At 39.9% G+C, this 20854-nt stretch overlaps 1 protein-coding gene across 2 annotated transcripts; it reads left to right on the forward strand.

Moving 5' to 3' along the window:
- The first annotated feature begins 247 nt into the window (after window positions 1–247).
- On the forward strand, window positions 248–20837 carry lrrc41 (leucine rich repeat containing 41). Of its 2 annotated transcripts, XM_051711385.1 has the most exons (10): window positions 248–422; window positions 593–679; window positions 7790–7860; window positions 9973–10693; window positions 16869–17096; window positions 18496–18645; window positions 19505–19603; window positions 19683–19811; window positions 20101–20173; window positions 20277–20837. In XM_051711385.1, exons 1-10 carry the CDS (start codon window positions 332–334, stop codon window positions 20494–20496), a joined length of 1869 nt encoding a protein of 622 aa, XP_051567345.1. In that variant the 5' UTR covers window positions 248–331; the 3' UTR covers window positions 20497–20837. The 2 variants fall into 2 exon arrangements, with proteins under 2 accessions (XP_051567345.1, XP_051567347.1); XM_051711387.1 differs by lacking the exons at window positions 248–422; window positions 593–679 and adding an exon at window positions 6867–7675 and having other exon boundaries at window positions 20277–20836.
- The last annotated feature ends 17 nt before the right edge of the window (window positions 20838–20854 follow it).

Genomic DNA, 20854 nt, shown 5'->3' on the forward strand with positions numbered 1-20854 from the left:
ATAGAGATTTATGGAGAAATTTCCAGTTCTATGTGAGGTGCCAATCCTTGATATTAATATAAGTAAAGGATTGTTCTGTAAAGTGCAGAAATACATATCCAATGAGACAAAAAACGTGTTGAGATTTGAATACTACTCAAAGGAATATTGGCTTTGTGAGCCGTCAAGCGCCCCCTAGAGGAAGAAATTGTTTTGTTTTTTTTTGACGCCAGTGGCTCCTCCCATCATCTGTTAAGTTCGGAAGCACATGAGGACATGATGACGGGGAAACAAACACAGACAGAGGGGTAAAAAAAAAACCCATTTTATTTCAGCCGTCTCCAGTGTAAAAATGGAAGTTTCACATGGAAGTTCAACGCTGGTGCAAATGTGCATCGCAAAGGTTGCTCAAAACATGGATATCATGGAGAGAAAGGTTTTGGGTAGGTTTTTAAAATTGTAAGAAACATTTCTTGTTTTCACAATTCACTTCTTTCTTTTTTATTTATTTTTTTTACTTATAAACATTCTGTAAGCTACTGGCATGTAATGGAATGAATGGAGTTTGGGATTAATAATAATATTCTTCTTCTCCCCAACTTTCTTTATCTAGATCTGCCTGTCTCGCTCTTAAAAGAGTTACTGCCACATCTAAACATTTATTATCTGGATAAGATTGAAACAACTGCTGTCACCAAAGGTAAGGATACATATATTAACACTTACTCAATCTACATTGTCAACTGCTGTCACCAAAGGTAAGGATACATATATTAACACTTACTCAATCTACACTGTCAACAGTATAACATGTACCAGAGAATATTTAGCCCGAGACAGAACACTTGTATTAAAGTGAATGAGAAAAATGGAAACGCCCAAAATGGCGGCTGTATAAAGTCCCGCCTTAAAGGTGCACTCATTAATTCTAATCCAATAAATCTTTTATCAAATTCTGCAAATATCTCCTCACAGTCTGCTAGCTGTTTGTTCTGCGGGTGGGCTGAAAAAAAATCTAGTATTTGTACACAGCCCTGGCTCTGCAAATGGGACAAAAACAAAGTGGATCAGACCGATCCACACAATGCTACGCCAGCCAATCAGCAACGGGGTGGTTCTTGCGCGTGCACAGGATGGGGGGCAGAGCTAGAGGGAAATTCATTAGAAGAGTGAGGGCAAATCTGGCTGATGCGAACTTTCTAAACTCCAAGGAGGACAAATGGCTGAGAACAGATCAAGAGGAAAAGGTCAGATGAATATAAACTAAAAAAAGAAGGATTATGATAAGTCGAGGGCTTGGAGCCACGTCAATATCGGCGAGTCTTTTCAGTGGTGAAGAGACCTCCGAGAGGTAAAAGGCTTGAAGACGGATGCAGAAGTTGCTCTTTTTCTTCTCGATATGGGGGTAACATCAATTTTGCTATGTTTCACAGAACCCATATATGCTGTTGTTGTGACATTAGATTTAGTAACTGGAGAGTTGTGAGTGTCTGGAGCTGTTTTGCGTAAAACCGTCTTGTCTTCTCTGCAAGTTATCTTAGCAACAGCAACTTACTCTAGCAACAGTTTGCTAACCCACTACATAGCTAACGTTATTTACATTACTTGCTGTGTTGTTGTTCGCTCTGATCGTCTACTGGTATTTGTCCGCACAACGTTTGCAAAGGGTTTTATAGCCACGAAGATTTAAAAACGAATTTTTAGTCATAATTGAAGTCATTATAATTATTTTATTTTTTGTTACATTTGTGAGCCTAAACAGAAAATTATTAAACTTCTGTTTTGTTTACCCTTACACACATTAACCATGGTTTTAATACAGTAATTATAGTTTAACCATGGCATTTAGTTAAACCATAGTTACCACACAATTAACCATGGTTACTACTACAATATTACTGTAGTAAAACTATGGTTTCGGCCAAAAAATTAAAACAAACAAACATGGTTTTTACAATATTACTTTAGTAAAACCATGGTGTTAGCCAAAAAATAAAAACAAACAAACATGGTTACAACAATATTATTTCAAGTTTCAAGATTTATTGGTCACATACATAACCATACACAGTACATGTAGTGAAATTCTTGGTACGACTTCTCTCCCCACAGTTTACGAATTTTTTATATATATATATATATATATATAGATAGATAGATAGATAGATAGATAAGGAGTAGAAATAGAAGTAAAAAAACACAATAAAAAAATCCCCACAATTTACAACACAATAAAATAGAAGAAATATACTGTATGTACAAAGTACGCAAATGAATATGAAATAGTGCGTAATCACAGATGTAGAGGTGGTAGCAGCAACAGTTTGACTGGCAATATGTACATGTGCAAGGTAAAGTGCAATTGTGCAGTAATGTTGACCTGCAACAGGCTAATGTTATAGAGGTGATGTTGTAGATGTATAATAATGATAATATAATAATATGATAATGCAGAGTGTAATATTTCTTCAAGTGTGTGGTGCTGAATAGTGAAACTAGTCCTGGTGTTCAGTCCATTATTAGGATGGCTGAGGTCTTTCATGATCTTCCTGGCTTTGGTCCAGCATCATTTGCTGTAGATGGACTGCAGGTCAGGGAGTTTGATGTGGGTGATGCACTCAGCTGATCGCACCACTCTTTGTAGAGCCAATCTATCTCGTTTTATGTAGTTTCCAAACCAGGCAGTGATGTTTCCTGTCAGGATGCTCTCAGTGGTGCAGGTGTAAAAGTTTTTTAGCACCATAGAGGGAAGTTTAAAGTCCTTTAAGCGCCTGAGGTGGTAAAGATGCTGATGGGCCTTCTTCACCATGGTGTTAATGTGGCAGATCCATGACAGATCGTGTGAGATGTGTATGCCAAGATAACGGAAACTGTCTACTCTCTCCACTGTGGCCCCATTGATCATAATGGGGTGGTAGTTCCTCACCTGCTTTGTGCTGAAGTCCACTATCAGCTCCTTTGTCTTGCTGACATTCAAAAGGAGGTTGTTCTCCTGGTCTTTGATCTCCTGCAGATAGGCCCTCTTGTCGTTATCAGAGATCAGGCCCACCTCAAAAGTGTCGTCAGCAAACTTGACAATGGTGGTGGAGTTGGAGTGGGGGGGGTGAGACATGTCTGCCCACCCTAAAACCATGGTGTCAGCCAAAAAAAAAACAAAGTTACTACAATATTACTTTAGTAAAACAATGGTTAACAATTTTTTTAATTACTTATTAACAACAGTTACACACAAACTCATTTTAAGAAATGTCACCTTTAGATATGTTATTTTAGCGTGAATTTTCTCCAGAAGCTGTTTCTCTGATTTTCTATCATTACCTCTACAAGGCACTGATCCCTCTTGTTTGAACGAGCCTTGTGACGGCCTTGTGACGGCGCAAGCACTTGTCTGCTTGTGTCTTTCAGCATGGGCTGCATTCCACTTCACTTTTAACATCCACTGGCTAACTCCCCTAAGCACTTCCCCTCAGGGGAATCCACGCTGCCATTTTTGAAGTCCGTTCCACTTCATTCAGTGAGCAAGGGAAGTTTCTGTTGACACCCTCAACCCCTCGATTTTGACAGAGGGAGTGAGTCTGCTCTGATGTACACTTCAGGGAGCTCCATGTCCCACAATGCAACTCTATTGTGACGTGACAGCAGATTACACTTCATAAACCCCACCCCCACACAACTCTAATGTATGATGGAAGTGAAGTTAGGACAATTAAGCAGTTTAGAAAAGTTATATTGAGATTTAACAGCATAATACTTGTAGCTACCTTAAACTGTTTATCACACAGTTATAGCCTATGTGTTCATTGTTATGTTAACATTTTCATTTGTGTAAATCTTGATTAATCTTTTCTAACAATAAAAAAATTGAACATATGAGATTTATACATAAGCCTCTGAAATCAATCTCCGAAAACATGGTTTTCTCAGGTGCAAAAATCACTAAATAATTCCACAAATTGACATCAGCCTTCAACATGCTCCAAGTGATCAAGGGTTAAGAGTGTTCCAGTTAAACCCATTGCACGTATTCCGCCAGTAGTGGACACTCGCGCAACGTAAGCAGTGAAGTACATCCGAGACCATGAGACAGAGTGAAGTTTGCGAGGGAAGAGGATACATATTTGAAATGGAATGCAGCCATGCATCTTAAGATGAGCGGAAGAAGAAATAGTTCCCATCCTGCACAAGTATTTGCTAATATAGCCTAATCCTTTTTATTTCACTTTGAAGCTTATGATTATTGTTCATGTTCATGGTAACCAAATAATAATATCTCTATTTTTATTTATTTATTTTTTTAAATGTTAGAATCAATATTTTTGTGTGAGGATCGATATTTTTGATACAACATCAGTATCAGAAGTATCGATACTTTAGGATCGATCCACCCATCCCTACTAGAAAGCAACATAGGCGAACGAAGCCGGCGTTTGTACTACGCGTGACGTCGTTTCAAAATTAGGTCGTTGAGGGTGATGTCACGGTGTTTAACGTACTGCTCCAGACACAAGTAAAGCCAATAGAGCACAACAGTCTGGTTCTGGAAGTAAATATCCCATTAATTTATCCCATAGACTAATTGATTTTCATCGATAACTTATAAACCTTTAAAAACAGACCTACCATAAGCTCAGAGGTTTTTCATCGAAGATATATGCTTCCGTTGAAGCCATCCATCTGCGTTATCTCAACTTTATTGTTTAAAAATCATGTTTGATAGCGGAAATCATGGTAAACAACTACATTACCCATGGTACAGCAGAGAAAGATCGACCAATCAGAGAACCGCATCCACGAATCCCGCGAAACGTGGCTCGGAGCGACCATGCGCTCCCATGACGCACTGTGAATGACGTAATCAAGTCGGTCTCCCTTCACCCTTAAACTACTATATATTTTGCAATAAACGTAAAATATATTGTTTCTATGCTTCTAATCAACAACCTAAAATCAATAGTTTTATATGTTCCCTTTTTTTATAGAATACTTTTTTGCCTCAAAACAAAGTTTGTGATGTTGTGATCCACCTCGGAGCTGGTTGGTTTGGTTCATGGCTCTTAACTCTTTTATAAAGGATTTTATTAAAAGTCTATGGAAGAAATGAATGGGGAAAATACTTCCAGAACCCAGATGGCTGAAAAAGTGGGCGGTCACTGTTGCGCTCTATAAAGCAGGTTTTTCTTTCCGTGGACCGCCTCTTTTAGCGCTGTCCACTAAAACTCTAATCTCTCTCTACTAATTTGTCGTGGCCGACTGGCCATGCTGTCTTTGTAGAGTTTGTGTTGCAAATCATGTAAAAAAAAAAAAAAAAAAAGTATACATCCAACATATAGTGCATCCGGAAAGTATTCACAGCGTTGCATTTTTTTATGTTACAGCCTTATTCCAAAATGGATTAAATTCATTATTTTCCTCAAAATTCTACAAACAATATCCCATAATGACAACATGAAAGAAGTTTGTTTGAAATCTTTGCAAATTTATTAAAAATAAACGAAAAAATCACATGTACATAAGTATTCACAGCCTTTGCTCAATACTTTGTTGAAGCACCTTTGGCACCAATTTCAGCCTCAAGTCTTTTTGAGTATGATGCTACAAGCTTGGCGCACATATTTTTGGGCAGTTTCTCCCATTCTTCTTTGCAGGACCTCTCAAGCTCCATCAGGTTGGATGGGGAGCGTCGGTGCACAGCCATTTTCAGATCTTTCCAGAGATGTTCAATCGGGTTCAAGTCTGGGCTCTGGCTGGGCCACTCAACATTCACAGAGTTGTCCCAGAGCCACTCCTTTGTTATCTTGGCTGTGTGCTTAGGGTCATTGTCCTGTTGGAAGATGAACCTTCACCCCAGTCTGAGGTCCAGAGCGCTCTGGAGCAGGTTTTCATCAAGGATGTCTCTGTACATTGCTGCATTCATCTTTCCCTTGATCCTGACTAGTCTCCCAGTTCCTGCCGCTGAAAAACCTTCCCACAGCATGATGCTGCCACCACCATGCTTCACTGTAGGGATGGTATTGGCCAGGTGATGAGTGCTGCCTGGTTTCCTCCAGACATGACGCTTGCCATTCAGGCCAAAGAGTTCAATCATTGTTTCTCATGGTCTGAGAGTCCTTCAGGTGCCTTTTGGCAAACTCCAGGCAGGCTGTCATGTGCCTTTTACTGAGGAGTGGCTTCCGTATGGCCACTCTACCATACAGGCCTGATTGGTGGAGTGCTGCAGAGATGGTTGTTCTTCTGGAAGGTTCTCCTCTCTCCACAGAGAAATGCTGGAGCTCTGTCAGAGTGACCATCGGGTTCTTGGTCACCTCCCTGACTAAGGCCCTTCTCCCCCGATCGCTCAGTTTGGCCAGGCGGCCAGCTCTAGGAAGAGTCCTGGTGGTTCCAAACTCCTTCCATTTAATGGATGATGGAGGCCACTGTGCTCATTGGGACCTTCAATGTTGCAGAAATTTTTCTGTACCCTTCCCCAGATCTGTGCCTTGATACAATACTGTCTCGGAGGTCTACAGACTTCATTCCTTGGACTTCATGGCTTGGTTTGTGCTCTGACATGCACTGTTAACTGTGGGACCTTATATAGACAGGTGTGTGCCTTTCCAAATCATGTCCAATGAACTGAATTTACCCCAGGTGGACTCCAATCAAGTTGTAGAAACATCTCAAGGATGATCAGTGGAAACAGGATGCACCTGAGCTCAATTTTGAGTGTCATGGCAAAGGCTGTGAATACTTACTGTATGTACTTGTGATTTTTTTTATTTTTTTATTTTTTTAATACATTTGCAAAGATTTCAAACAAACTTCTTTCACGTTGACATTATGGGGCATTGTTTTTAGAATTTTGAGGAAAATAATGAATTTAATCCATTTTGGAATAAGGCTGTAACATAACAAAATGTGGAAAAAGTGAAGCGCTGTGAATACTTTCCAGATGCACTGTACATACAATCTCTGAGAGACTGGCTTCAAAGTTATCCATTTTAACGACAGTTAACTCCTCAGCTGGAATGCGCGATTGTAAATAAAAAAGTCATGTCCAAACCCCACCCACAATTAGTTTTTACCAATCATCAATGCTCTTCGACCAGCCGAGTTCTCCTAGGTCAAGAATTTCAAAGATGTGCGTGAACAGGGAAATATCACCAAATGAACACATTGGCAGAACAAAAACGTCACTGCATTTCATCATCATTTGTAGGCGAACTAAGTGAAGCCTGTTTGCCCAGTGAGTGTAAATTAGCCTTTACAGGTCGTCGCCCAGAGATTCTTTTATTTACTGAGATAATGTCCATCCTCTTCATTGTACCGCCCATAGAATGTCTGTGTGGGACTGCCACGTTATGCTGTTTTATGCTAGCTTGTAGGCTCCCCCTACTAGAAGGGTTCTGCAGGTCGCCTGACAGTCAACTTAAAAACGCGCATGCGCATCAGCTTAACAAACCTGAAAAATAGTGTGTTTTTTTTTTTTAGCATGATCTGCGCTAAAGAAACACACATTAGAATATAATATAATACCATAGTTGTCAGATGTAACTTTTGATGAATATGTTCTTTGATCATAATCTTGACCAACCGTTTTGGAGATTTCAGTCTTTTCCCATTCAAGTTGATAGGAGCTGCACTTTTATGCTGCTTGTTTACATAGAAAATAGCTTCTTGGGAGTGCCAAAGATGGCTGCCGTGTGGACTGACTTGACTTGTAAGGGACTTTGACATGTACACAGAGACAAATATTGCACTCTACTGACAGTATACAGAGTCCAAGTTTGAGTTTCACACTTACTGTAACACTGAATCCTAATGCCAATTTTAGGAATCTCCACCTCTGCTATTTGGGCATCAATATGGAGAGATTTGGATCAGACATGGCGCTGCAGATCAAAGGTACAGTGTTATGTTCTTGAGATCATTACTGATTAAAATGTTTTTAGGCCTTTCTGTACGTATGAAGTACACTATATTGCCAAAAGTATTCGCTCACCCATCCAAATAATTGAATTCAGGTGTTTCAATCACTTCCATGGCCACAGGTATATAAAATGAAGCACCTAGGCATGCAGACTGCTTCTACAAACATTTGTGAAAGAATGGGCCGCTCTCAGGAGCTCAGTGAATTCCAGCATGGTACTGTGATAGGATGCCACCTGTGCAACAAGTCCAGTCGTGAAATTTCCTCGCTACTAAATATTCCACAGTCAACTGTCAGTGGTATTATAACAAAGTGGAAGCGATTGGGAATGACAGCAACTCAGCCACGAAGTGGTAGGCCACGTAAAATGACAGAGCGGGGTCAGCGGATGCTGAGGCGCATAGTGCGCAGAGGTCGCCAACTTTCTGCAGAGTCAATCGCTACAGACCTCCAAAGTTCACGTGGCCTTCAGATTAGCTCAAGAACAGTGCGTAGAGAGCTTCATGGAATGGGTTTCCATGGCCGAGCAGCTGCATCCAAGCCATACATCACCAAGTGCAATGCAAAGCGTCGGATGCAGTGGTGTAAAGCACTGGACTCTAGAGCAGTGGAGGCGTTCTCTGGAGTGACGAATCACGCTTCTCCATCTGGCAATCAGATGGATGAGTCTGGGTTTGGCGGTTGCCAGGAGAACGGTACTTGTCTGACTGCATTGTGCCAACTGTGAAGTTTGGTGGAGGGGGGATTATGGTGTGGGGTTGTTTTTCAGGAGCTGGGCTTGGCCCCTTAGTTCCAGTGAAAGGAACTCTGAATGCTTCAGCATACCAAGAGATTTTAGACAATTCCATGCTCCCAACTTTGTGGGAACAGTTTGGGGATGGCCCCTTCCTGTTCCAACATGACTGCGAACCAGTGCACAAAGCAAGGTCCATAAAGACATGGATGAGCGAGTTTGGTGTGGAAGAACTTGACTGGCCTGCACAGAGTCCTGACCTCAACCCGATAGAGCACCTTTGGGATGAATTAGAGCGAAGACTGCGAGCCAGGCCTTCTCGTCCAACATCAGTGTCTGACCTCACAAATGCGCTTCTGGAAGAATGGTCAGAAATTCCCATAAACACACTCCTAAACCTTGTGGAAAGCCTTCCCAGAAGAGTTGAAGCTGTTATAGCTGCAAAGGGTGGGCCGACGTCATATTAAACCCTATGGATTAAGAATGGGATGTCACTTAAGTTCATATGCGTCTAAAGGCAGATGAGCGAATACTTTTGGCAATATAGTGTACATACTCTCCATCAGTATAGTTTGTCACAGTGGTTCTGTGGCTGTGGACAGCAGGGAAAAACAATGCTAAAAGCAAATAATAAAATGCAGCTAACCATATAAGTATGCATAGTTAGGAAAGCATAACTTTTTAAATGGAGAAACTGTTTTCATATGTTAATATCAAAGGTTATGCATCCAATTTACTGTATTTTGGCTCAAATTTATCAGTCACTTGGTAATATGGCTAATTATGCTAATGCAGTATTTGACCCAGTGTTTGTTGTAGGGTGGTAAATCACACTTCTGTGTGTTTTCTTCAACTTTCGAATTCTTTCTTAAACAGACAATACGATTTTTAGCATGTGTTCTACAAATCAATGTGAATACTTGTTAGTATAAATTATGCATTAAACAATAAACACGTAACAACATGTAATATAATAACACATTTATTGATGTAATACATGGATTTGTACATTTTAAAAAAGCTAAAACGTGACCAATTATGAAAAACAAATAAAATGTAATTTGTAAAATTAATATTTTAGTAATGTACCCAGTTTGAAGGTCCCCTGTATAATTAACAGCATTAGCTGGGAGATCATTTTATTTAATGTGTAAGCAAAATACACATTATAACTGAAATATACCCGCATGAATCGATATGGAATCAAATCTAATCGGGAAATCTGTATAAATTTCCAGCCTTAATCATAAGTTCTTGCCATTTTTACTGTGGAGCAAACCACCCAAGTCAGTTCTTTGTAAGTGCAACTTACTTCAGTAAATGTGAATTCTGATTTGAGTTTAATGTTTTTCAGTTTGCGTTTCCTGATCAAGACTGGAAACAGAGGTGTTTGGAGAGACTCTTTCACATTGTCATGTTTACGCACATCAGACGAGGCAGATCGTACCTCTCCAACCTCAGCGATTCGTCCATTCTCTCCTTGACCGCAAAGCACGTGAGAGTCCTCTCTCTCCACGGGTCAACCAGAAACATCTGCCGACTTGCATCAGGAGAACTGCGGCCCATCCTGACCACACTTGAAAAGGGGGTGACTTCCATCAAATTGCTGGATGCTAATTCTCTACTCAAACATGGACGGAGATATGTCTTGTTTATTCTCCACCGACTGATGGACCACGGGTCCGTGAGAGAAGTTGTTTTGAGGAGAAGTCCAGATCCGTCCATTCTGAGCTGGATCACGTCCAGGTGCAGGGTCCCTCAGCGTTCCGCGACACAACAGACATCCCACGCTGAGGCCCCTTGTTCAGTAGGACAGGGCTTTGACATTAGGTGTGGTACAGTGCAGGAGGAACCCGCAGCTAAACGTTGTCGTCAAAGTCTAGCGTCGGAAATGGAGGAGCACCCAGAGTTTTTATGTAGCACGTTTTCGTCCTCAAACAGCTCTGCTGGCCGCTGTCCTGAAGGTCGCATCTACTCACTGGATTTTGAAGTGTCTAAATGTGAAGTCCTCGCCACAGTCTCACATATTCTGCCTTCGTGGTTGTGCCTTAACAAACTACATCTTCACAGTGACTGTAAGTATGCATTGATCTCCAAACAAAATATTTGAAATGGTTTTTAATAATGGTCATTAATCATTAATAATGGCTATTTGCACTTAAGCGTAAATAGCACAAGCCAGCTATTTGTTCAGTGGTAAAAGACGCTGGCTACCACCCCTGGAGTTCGCTAGTTCGAATCCCAGGGCGTGCTGAGTGACTCCAGCCAGGTCTCCTAAGCAACCAAATTGGCCCGGTTGCTAGGGAGGGTAGAGTCACATGGGGTAACCTCCTCGTGGTCGCTATAATGTGGTTCGTTCTCGGTGGGGCGTGTGGTGAGTTGAGCGCGGATGCCGCGGTGGATTGCGTGAAGCCTCCACACGCGCTATGTCTCCATGGCAACGCGCTCAACAAGCCACGTGATAAGATGTGCGGGTTGATGGTCTCGGATGCGGAGGCAATTGGGATTCATCCTCCGCCACCCGGATTGAGGCGAATCACTACGCAACCACGAGGACTTAAAAGCACACTGGGAATTGGGCATTCCAAATTGGGTAAAAAAAAAAAAAAAAAGAAACATAGTGAATTAAGTTATTTACATTTCTTTTGAAGTTGTCCAATTAATTATCATTTAAAAAAAAAATAAGCAAAACATAAATTTTGAATCGATGATCCCTAATTGCATATTATTTGTGTTTTGTACTATGTATATAACATGTAATAATAACAACATGTAATACTATCTCTAATGGGGATGTCAATTTTCAGAAATTTTCATAATCGATTGTTGTGGAAATTAACGATAAATTAATCGATTAATTGTTAATGTTAAAAACCGCAAAACGCACTCTTATTATTAGGACTCCAAATAATAAGTGCATGTATGAAACTAGATTTATGACTAAAAGATTTGAATTAAATTTTTGTAAATTTGAATTTTAGACGTGGTATTTAACAAAACTGGATTGTTTTTGTGGTATATTTTATAGATTTGTATTTTTAAACATTTTTATTAGTGAAATTTGTATTTTTAGAGGTGAAATTAGCAGTAAATATTCAGGTTGTAAAATTACAGCTGAAGAAGAAATTCAGTATTCAAAATTCAATATTCTAAAATTCAAAACACAGAAATTCAGATCTTACAGAAAGTAGGCCAGAGGTCAAGCCTTCTGGGGAGGTCAAGTTCCTGGGGGCCTGGGTAGCTCAGCGAGTATTGACGCTGACTACCACCCCTGGAGTCGTGAGTTTGAATCCAGGGTGTGCTCAGTGACTCCAGCCAGGTCTCCTAAGCAACCAAATTGGCCCGGTTGCTAGGAGGGTAGAGTCACATGGGGTAACCTCCTCGTGGTCGCGATTAGTGGTTCTCGCTCTCAATGGGGTGCGTGGATCGTGGAGAGTAGCATGAGCCTCCACATGAGGAGTCTCCGCGGTGTCATGCACAATGAGCCATGTGATGAGATGTGCGGATTGACGGTCTCAGAAGCAGAGGCAACTGAGACTTGTCCTCCGCCACCCGGATTGAGGTGAGTAACCGCGCCACCACGAGGACCTAGTAAGTAGTAGTGGGAATTGGGCATTCCAAATTGGGGAGAAAAGGGGATTAAAAAACAAAAGCTTCCGGGTTCCTCAGGGAAAAGTAAAGGGTTTCAGAAAAGTCGAACGGAGCATTTGGCCAATCACAGAGCTACTACGGCAGTGGTTCCCAAACTGGGTGCTGCCAGGACTGGCTAGAGGTGCCGTGAAATTTTTGCTCAGTTTGATATTTTAATAGCCACCAGTTAAAAGTACTGGCAGTACCATACTGACTAAATTCCGTACCCGAACTCTGTTTGTCTACAGCTGGAAGCTTTTTAAATGCTCACATGCATATGTGCGCATGCTCTCGATAGAGTGCTCGTTTCTTGTGGCGAATGCAGCTGCGCGCGTGAACATTTAAATGCACTTTTTGACACGATATGAATAATACAGACATAAATGTATTCGGGAGTGTTAACAGATGGGACAAAAATCTGCTGTCTTGACGCGATATTAATGGAAGCCATTAATGTATTGCGTAATGTAGACAGGACAAAAATCTTACATCAGAATTTCCGATCTGTGCGATGTGTAAAGCCTAATTGACGTGCTGCAGCTGTTATAAGCCTACATTAATATTAATCAAACAACAATATTGACAAGAAAAATAGAAAAGCACTCATGTCATTGGTTGGATAACTTCAGAAGCTAGCTCTGCTTTTCAGTCAAACTCCGATTGTATTGAATCTTTATTAATGTAGGCTATATCTAATAATGACACTGTAAATTTAAGGTGTTCTGTTTTTCATTGAATTACATTTTTAATGTTTTTATATATCACAATTTTTAAATAATTAATTGCTGCTGTTCCTAAAAACTCTGTTCTCTATTTTAGAACTACTTTATTACTAGCTCTTGAATAATTCCTAATACAATTTAAATAATATAGTCATCAAGTGTTTCTCCAAAACATTGCTTCAAGTTTTTATTGTTTATATTTATATCAATATTAAACTTTAAATAAAGGAGTGTTTTCAATCGCATATTTATTTATTTATTTTCAGTGGTTGGGGTGCCGTGGGGAAAAAAAATCTATTAGTTACGGATGTGACCATTGCGAAAGCAGCACTTAATTAATGAGGGGAAAATCATCCAAAATACTAAAACTTGTAGACTTTGATCTCTGAGAGATATCTGTATGATATAACCATCAAGGCTGCATGATGGATTTAAAAAAGATTGAAATTGCAATATGGCCTTGCACAAATACTAAGCCGCTAAAGGCTGCGTTTTTAAATATATCCACAGTTTTCCTGAGCGAACACTGGGCGGCGCCATGATGATTCAAATTGCCTGTTTTGTATTTCTGGTGTCGAGTTGCCAAGTAAAAACTGCCAAAATGAGTGATCCATAGCAACCATTTAAGTTTGAGTTAACTGAGTAAAAATTAATTTCAGGCTCAACTTGTGCCAACTCAGAATAATTAACGATATCAACATAACTTATCTCTGACCATCGCTTCATGTCATCTATACACTCAGTTGAGGCACTGTCTATATAAAAAACGGTCATCTCGACTCTGAAGTATCGGCATGTTTTCTGACAATTTTTACAAATGTAATACCTTAAACATTACATTCCCCGCTAAGAATATACGACGATGCGAGTGAAAACACTGGAGACCGGAAATTGAAAACAGTCGAATCGTGGAACACTTTCGCGTTCAGGAAAAAGGTGGATAGTCTGCACTGACCGCTTCAGACAGCTCTGCATGAGCGAGTGGCGCCCTGGCAGGAGTAAAAACGGAACACGCAGAGTAGCGCAGCAATCATGTTTATCATATTACAGTTCAAATCGCAAAGATTGTCAAAATGGTCCCTTCCCAAATGCTGGCTATAAATTCAGTAGCTTGAAACAAGTCACAGGTCAAAGCAATAGTCAGTCATCTATCTGAATAATCATAGTAAAAGAAGGAGCATGGATGTTAGCGATTCATTGACATACACTACATATGATTTGATATGAAGCATCAATGGTCACGTCCGTAATGCATTATCATGGGTGTTAAAAGGGAAACCATTTGTACGCACCATCAACAAAAGTTAGCTTAGTACAGAAAGTATCAACCTATTTTAATGAATATTGTTTTAGTGATATAATCTTAACCTCGAAAATGTTACGGACGTGACAGCGCTGAAACACAACAATATCATAAATGTGGCTCTTACAATGTAAAAAAAGTGCTGTTATGACAAAGTGTGCATATTTTTCAGGTAATTCCTTATCTCTCTGGAAAATTATTATTGTTAACATGAAGTGAAAAATAAATAGTCCTTCAGTCTCTCTTTTGCAGTGATAAAATTTAGCTTGAAAATGTTGTTATAGAAATGGCATTTCCTTAAAAAAAATCCAATGAATAGATATCACGTCCACAATGACGGGTTTTCCTCATTTATGTGAAAACGTCTCCAGTTACACATGTAACCTCGGTTCCCTGAGATGAAGGGAAAGAGTCATTGCAACAAACGCTTGGGAATTCCTTCTCCGATTACCTAATTGAAGCCCTTGTATAATAACGGCAATTTTATGATTGGCAATGGTGTTTTGAGCCCCACCTTTTTAGGCGCCCATTTGTCCTATATAAGCGGATACAAATTTTGACTTAATGACAAGAATGAATCGCTTGTACCTAAACTTTGTAGTAGTAGTGCTGCCAGGTTTCGAAATGTCTCGTTCCCTTCATCTCAGGGAACCCAGACGTTCCCTATCTATTCAGTTCACTCGACATTGTGACAGGCGCTTAGCTTTTTTTGCATTTGATGGTGGCTTTTGAAAGCCTCGGTCCAAATTCCAGACTTGAACTCTCAACTGACAGTGCCTGTATATCATCAACCCGTTTAACTAAGGCCAGAGCCAACAGAAGTGCGTACTTTAGAGAGAGCACGCGCAACTCAACGGAATCCAGTGGTTCGAATGGGGGGGTCATGTGAGTGCCCTCAGCACCAGATTTAAATCCCACATTGGAATTGTAGCAGGGCGAGGGGGGTTCAAGCGCCTCGCTTCCCTAAGGAAATTTATGATCAGATCATGTCTGCCTATAGAGGAGCCATCCTCTGCGTTGATGGAGTAAGACCAGCATCCAGCCACTCTTGAAGGAATGTAAGGATCTCCTTTATGGAGCAATTCACTGGGTCTTTACCACTTGAAGAGCACCAATCCGCAAACGCCATTTTAGTGCATTGAGGCGTCTCGTGGACGGCGCTCTAGCCTGCAAAAAGGTGTTTATTACAGACTGACCAATTCTGGCTCATTCGCTGTGCTCCATTCAGGGGCCATACATGTAGGTTCCACAGCTCCGGCTGTAGATGCCAAATCGTGCCCTGCGCTTGAGAGAGCATATCCCTCCTCAGCGGTATTTTCCATTGAGGGCTGTCTAGTATATCCATCATTTCCGGAAACCATGACTGTTTGGGTTATTTCGACGGAACCATCAGAACCGTTTCCTTGTCCTTTTGGACTTTGCAAATGACAGAATGAAGGAGACGTACCAGGGGAAATGCATATTTGTGTTTTGCCAGCCACTTGTGGGGCAAGGTGTCCACCCCCAGTGGGGCTTGGACATGAAGTACCAAAGAGGACAGTGGGCGGTCTCCACGGAGGCGAATAGGTCGAATTCTGCTTTGCCAAACACTTCCCAAATCCTCAGAACCATCTGAGGATGAAGTCCCCATTCCACCGCCATCATTCCCTGGCGTGACGGCATGTCCGCTCCATAGTTCAGACGGCCTGGGACATGTGTCACGCTCAGGGAGAGGAGATGGTATGCACTCCACACAAGAGGGCATTGCACCAGGCTCATCATTGGTAGCGATCGATTTCCGCCCAGGCGATTTTTGTATGCTACTACTGACATATTGTCCGACCAAATCAGAATCAGATGTCGGAATGGAAAGCCTATACAGCTAAGACAGCCAGCATTTCCAGGCAGTTGATGTGCCACGCCTGTTTCACACCTGTCCAGGTGCTGAAAGCCGGGTGTCCAAAGCACAGCGTGGCCCAGCCTGTGTTGGATGCGTGTCTCGTGACAGAACCGTGGATGGCAGAATGCATGTAAGGTTCATGTAATTTCAAATTCATTTTGATTTGGATGTGACCAAAAGTGCTGTTGTCTGTATCGGTTAGTTGTTTACTGTGAAAATACTGTAGTTTCTCCACTTACATCAGTTCGTCCCATTCATAGCGATCTCCGGAGACCTGCTGCAAGAAATGAGTGCATTAGAGTCGGGGATTATTGCATTGATTGATTGACAGCGTATTGAATGATTCAGCGCTAATCAGAGCCAATGTCTCCCCTCCCTTTACTTTTCGCCAACAGTATATTCTGCACAATCACGCCATGCTTTAGGAGCTCAAATATTGCAATGAACTTGAAAGGAGGCTTGAGAGACACTGCCTCCCTCTAATACTTAATCCTCTGGGTGTCGCTGTTTGACACAGTGTCTTTAGAAATATGACTGCTATACATATTGTTTGAGCTCACATTTTGTAATATTTTATTTGTTTTATTTATGTACAGTCATTTATTTTTCTCACCTGAATTTTTGAAGAGGCAGTGCCTCCTTTGCATACTCTGAGAAATCGCTAATGTCTTGTACCTGTGCGAAATGAGAACAAAACCGCTGTGTTGTGTGTACAGGGCTCATTAGAGAGAAGGAGATGTCAGTGTTGGTGGAGTCTCTTAGACGGTTGTTTGTAAACCCCGGCTGCTCGCTCAAGGATCTCAGTATAAGTCATGTATGCGGTCACACACCCCTTATCAGTGTGCTGAGCGTGTGTCCGACCCTTCAGAACTTCTCACTGGAGATCTGCCCCCCTCTGGACAGAAGCGCATGGAGGCAGCAGTCGCATTTCACTGCAAACACAGGTGATTTACTCCTCCGCTCACTGGGAGCTTATTCATATATTTGGTTTGCATCTAAATCCATAGGAAGTGCTAGGTATTTGGGTGAGATGTTTAAATGCACCATTTTTGTGTGCAACCCATATTAGATAGTCTATTGATAGTTCTACTGATATAACTTTTTGTTTTTGGGACTAATGAATAAGAGCAATATCACACTTGCAAGCATGCTGAACATTATGGGCTAGATTCAAAATGAATCTTTCCTCTGATTCCTTGAGTAAAGATCTCTGATTTTTATTTATTTATTTATTTTTTTACACCATATTGAATTTTCTGAAAAAACAACTTTTTCTTAATCCTAATTTGGTATACATCATCTACAGACCCTCCTTACAAAAAGTTATCAAAAGAATTTTGATTAATCAAAGCACTTGGAGTTACAAGCCAATGAAATGTTTGGGCGTGGCACACATTCACTTATCAACCTATATCTTTTAAACACAAAGTCGAAACTTAACGAAACTTGGTAAACTTTGACAAAGACATTTTAAGAATGCATGCCAAATTTAATCTAATTCTTCCCAAAGGGGGCACTATAACTAACAACATGTTATGCCACAACAGTTTCATCAAGGAAGTTGGAATTTGGCATCTTAATTTTCTTTGGTTCACGTGTTAACATATCTTGCAAATATCAATTCGACAAACCAACAAAAATGGCCTCCAGCAGCCTATCAAATTTCAGCAGCTAATAACTTGTGTTGTCACCAGCTGATCATGAAATGTGGCATATATGTTCAGTGTGTTTAGATACAAAATTTGGTACCACATGCTGCAAGAATTTGTCCCAAGGTGGCACTATAAGATAGTTTACATTTTTGCTAAAAACTCCAGAACTGTAAGGGCTAGAATAAAAATTTTATTTTCTGTGTGCCCCCAAAACAATTGGTCATGCGGATTTTGATTTGCGCTAGAATTTTTCTGCCACTTTTTTGATCTCGTCCCAGGCCATTAGTCTGATTTTCACAAAGTTTTGTGTATATCTTTTGGAAATGCTCCTGACAAAAATAAATAAAAAAAGAAAACTTAATTTAATAGTTTAGAAAATACGAGCCAGTACATTATTGGGTGTGGCACAGATTGACTAATTAGCCTGTGAGCACAATACTTAAACTTAACAAAACTTGAAACAAATGGACAACAGGACATTCTGAGGCCACATGCCAAATTTCCTCAATTTCCGATGCTACGGGGTGCTATAAAAAATCCTAATTGTGCAACTGTGATCAAAGTAGTTGCAATTTCACACCAAAACTATATCTGCAGGATCTAATCTTTCAAATTTGGCTATTTTGGTCATGTGCCTAGACCCCGCTTCCAGATATATTTGACGATGATTTTATTTCTCTGTTGTTTCTAGTGCTCTGCCTGGAAAAGCTTACAGTCAAATCCACTGAAGTTCCAATGACAGTGGAGAGTTTTCTGATGGTGCTGAAATGGGCTCCAAAACTCAGTAGTCTTCATATCACTGGAATTCATCATGCGCGCCCACTGCTTCACACATTAGCAGGTGCTCTGACAACTGAGAAGTTCCTACCTTTAGCCAGTCATTTACAAAATCTTGACTTTCAATTGAAAAAAAAGATCAACAGTGAACAGTTTCTTTTCTGACATAATAAACATCCCTATGGAAGTTGAAACCTGCTAAAATAAGTCGGTAAATAAATACACAAATAAATAAATCCACATATTCCTGCATTAAAAATAAATAATTAAATGTGTGAAGATATACAAATAATAAATAAATACTAAAAATTATTTGTGCAAGGAGATATACAAATAAATACATAAATGCACCCATCAGTGCAAAAAAAACAAAATACTATATAAAACATAATGGTTGAAACTTGATGTTTAATTCTATATTTCTAGATCAGTAGGAGAAATTTATGTCACCATTTGCTGATTATTGTAAAAGTTCTACACTTGACAACTAACATTTCTGTTAGTTGATGTATATATTTTATTATTTGTACAGGATATCTCCTTGCACATTCAATTATTGATATATTTTTAATGCAGGAATATGTGGATTTATGTATTTATTAAATATTTATTTATTGTTTTTGCAGATTTCATCCTCCATACATTTCAACTAAGTTATGGAATTTTGTCATAAAGACTTCTTTAAGTGAGGAAGAGCCTGATAAAATAAATGACTATTTTTCACTTCACACAGACATTTTTTTTTTGCATCTAGTATTTGAAAATGATGGATTATTTGTGAGAGTATACTGATTACTATGCTATGTTGTATGACAAAATGTTTTACAACTTAAATAGCTTTTAAGCTACACATTTTGAAGTGATTTTCTGTCTGAAGTGATTATTATGTGTTACACTAAGGTCGTGTCTCTTTTTCTTCACAGAATCTAATCCAGTGCTCAAAGTATTAAAGCTAGAGGACGTAAACCTGGCCGAGTGTCACCATGAGATTCTTCATCTTCTGGAAAATTCTGTGTTAGAAGGTAAAACATAATACACTGAAAACAGATAACCTGTGTTTTGAAAGTAATAATTAATGTTTGCTCTGTTGTTTTATGCCAGAGTTGTCCTTTAAAGACTGTAGACTGCTGGATAAATGTACAGTGAAGAAGGAATTCCTGGTGCCATTTGTAAAGGCGCTAAAAGGGGTCTCTTCTCTCCAGAGCCTGACACTTGCGCAGAACCGACTAAGTAAGACTGTGTAACTCGCTCAGTAATAATATATTAATAACTGGCTACTTGCATAGTATAATGGTTTAAAGTATCCTATAAAGGGATAGTTCACCCAAAAATTAAAATTGTCATAATTTAATCACTCATGTTGTTTCAAACGGAATAAATATGCAATGAATGTGAATGGTGACTGAAACCACTCTTATTTTGTGTTCCACACAAGAAATGTCATTGGAATTTGGAACGACATGAGCATGAGTAAATGATGACAATGTTCATGTTTTCATTTTTGTGCTTCCTCCATCAGCAACAAGTGCCATAGAGATCGCTGATCTTTTCTCTGGAAGTTGCCCCAGCAAAATAGCTAAATTAGACCTTAGGTATGGTAATACTGTTTTGGTTGCTGCAAGCCTTTTTGTAAATTTCTATGCACACATACATACTAAACGTGGTACTAAAATGTTGAATCTGTCCTCTATACAGCTCAAATTTCATTCTGCCTGCTGAACTTCTGGAGTTCGGACAGCTGTTGGAAGCATACAGGCCAGTTCAGCGACTGATGCTGGATCTGCGGTTTAATCCACTGGATCGGGACCCAGAGGTCAAAGGTCAAGCTCTGCGAAAGCTCCTCCCTTACTGTAATATATTAACAGATGACTGGGACTCCAGAACTACTATGGCCGATCACATCAGTGTTATGTGACCATGTCAAAAATGTTGCCGACCCCTGCTTTTAAGGAATAGGTTACCCAAAAATGACAATTCTGTCATTATTTACTCACCTTAATGTTGCTCCAATCCCATATGACTGCCTTTCTTTCTTTTGTGGAACATAAAAGGTGAGTTTTTAAAAAGTCTTCACCGGGTTATACATTTGCCAAATAATGAAAGCGAATAGGATCTATAAATAAAAAAAACTCTCATTGGTTCTCATGAAAAAACATCATTAAAGGGATCGTTCACCCCAAAATGAAAATTGTCCCTCATGCCATACCAGATGTGCGTGACTTTATTCTGCTGAACACAAATGAAGATTTTTAAAAGAATATTAATATCATATC

The sequence above is a fragment of the Myxocyprinus asiaticus genome, chromosome 12, assembly GCF_019703515.2.
Source record: "Myxocyprinus asiaticus isolate MX2 ecotype Aquarium Trade chromosome 12, UBuf_Myxa_2, whole genome shotgun sequence".
In the NCBI taxonomy this organism is placed as follows: domain Eukaryota; kingdom Metazoa; phylum Chordata; class Actinopteri; order Cypriniformes; family Catostomidae; genus Myxocyprinus; species Myxocyprinus asiaticus.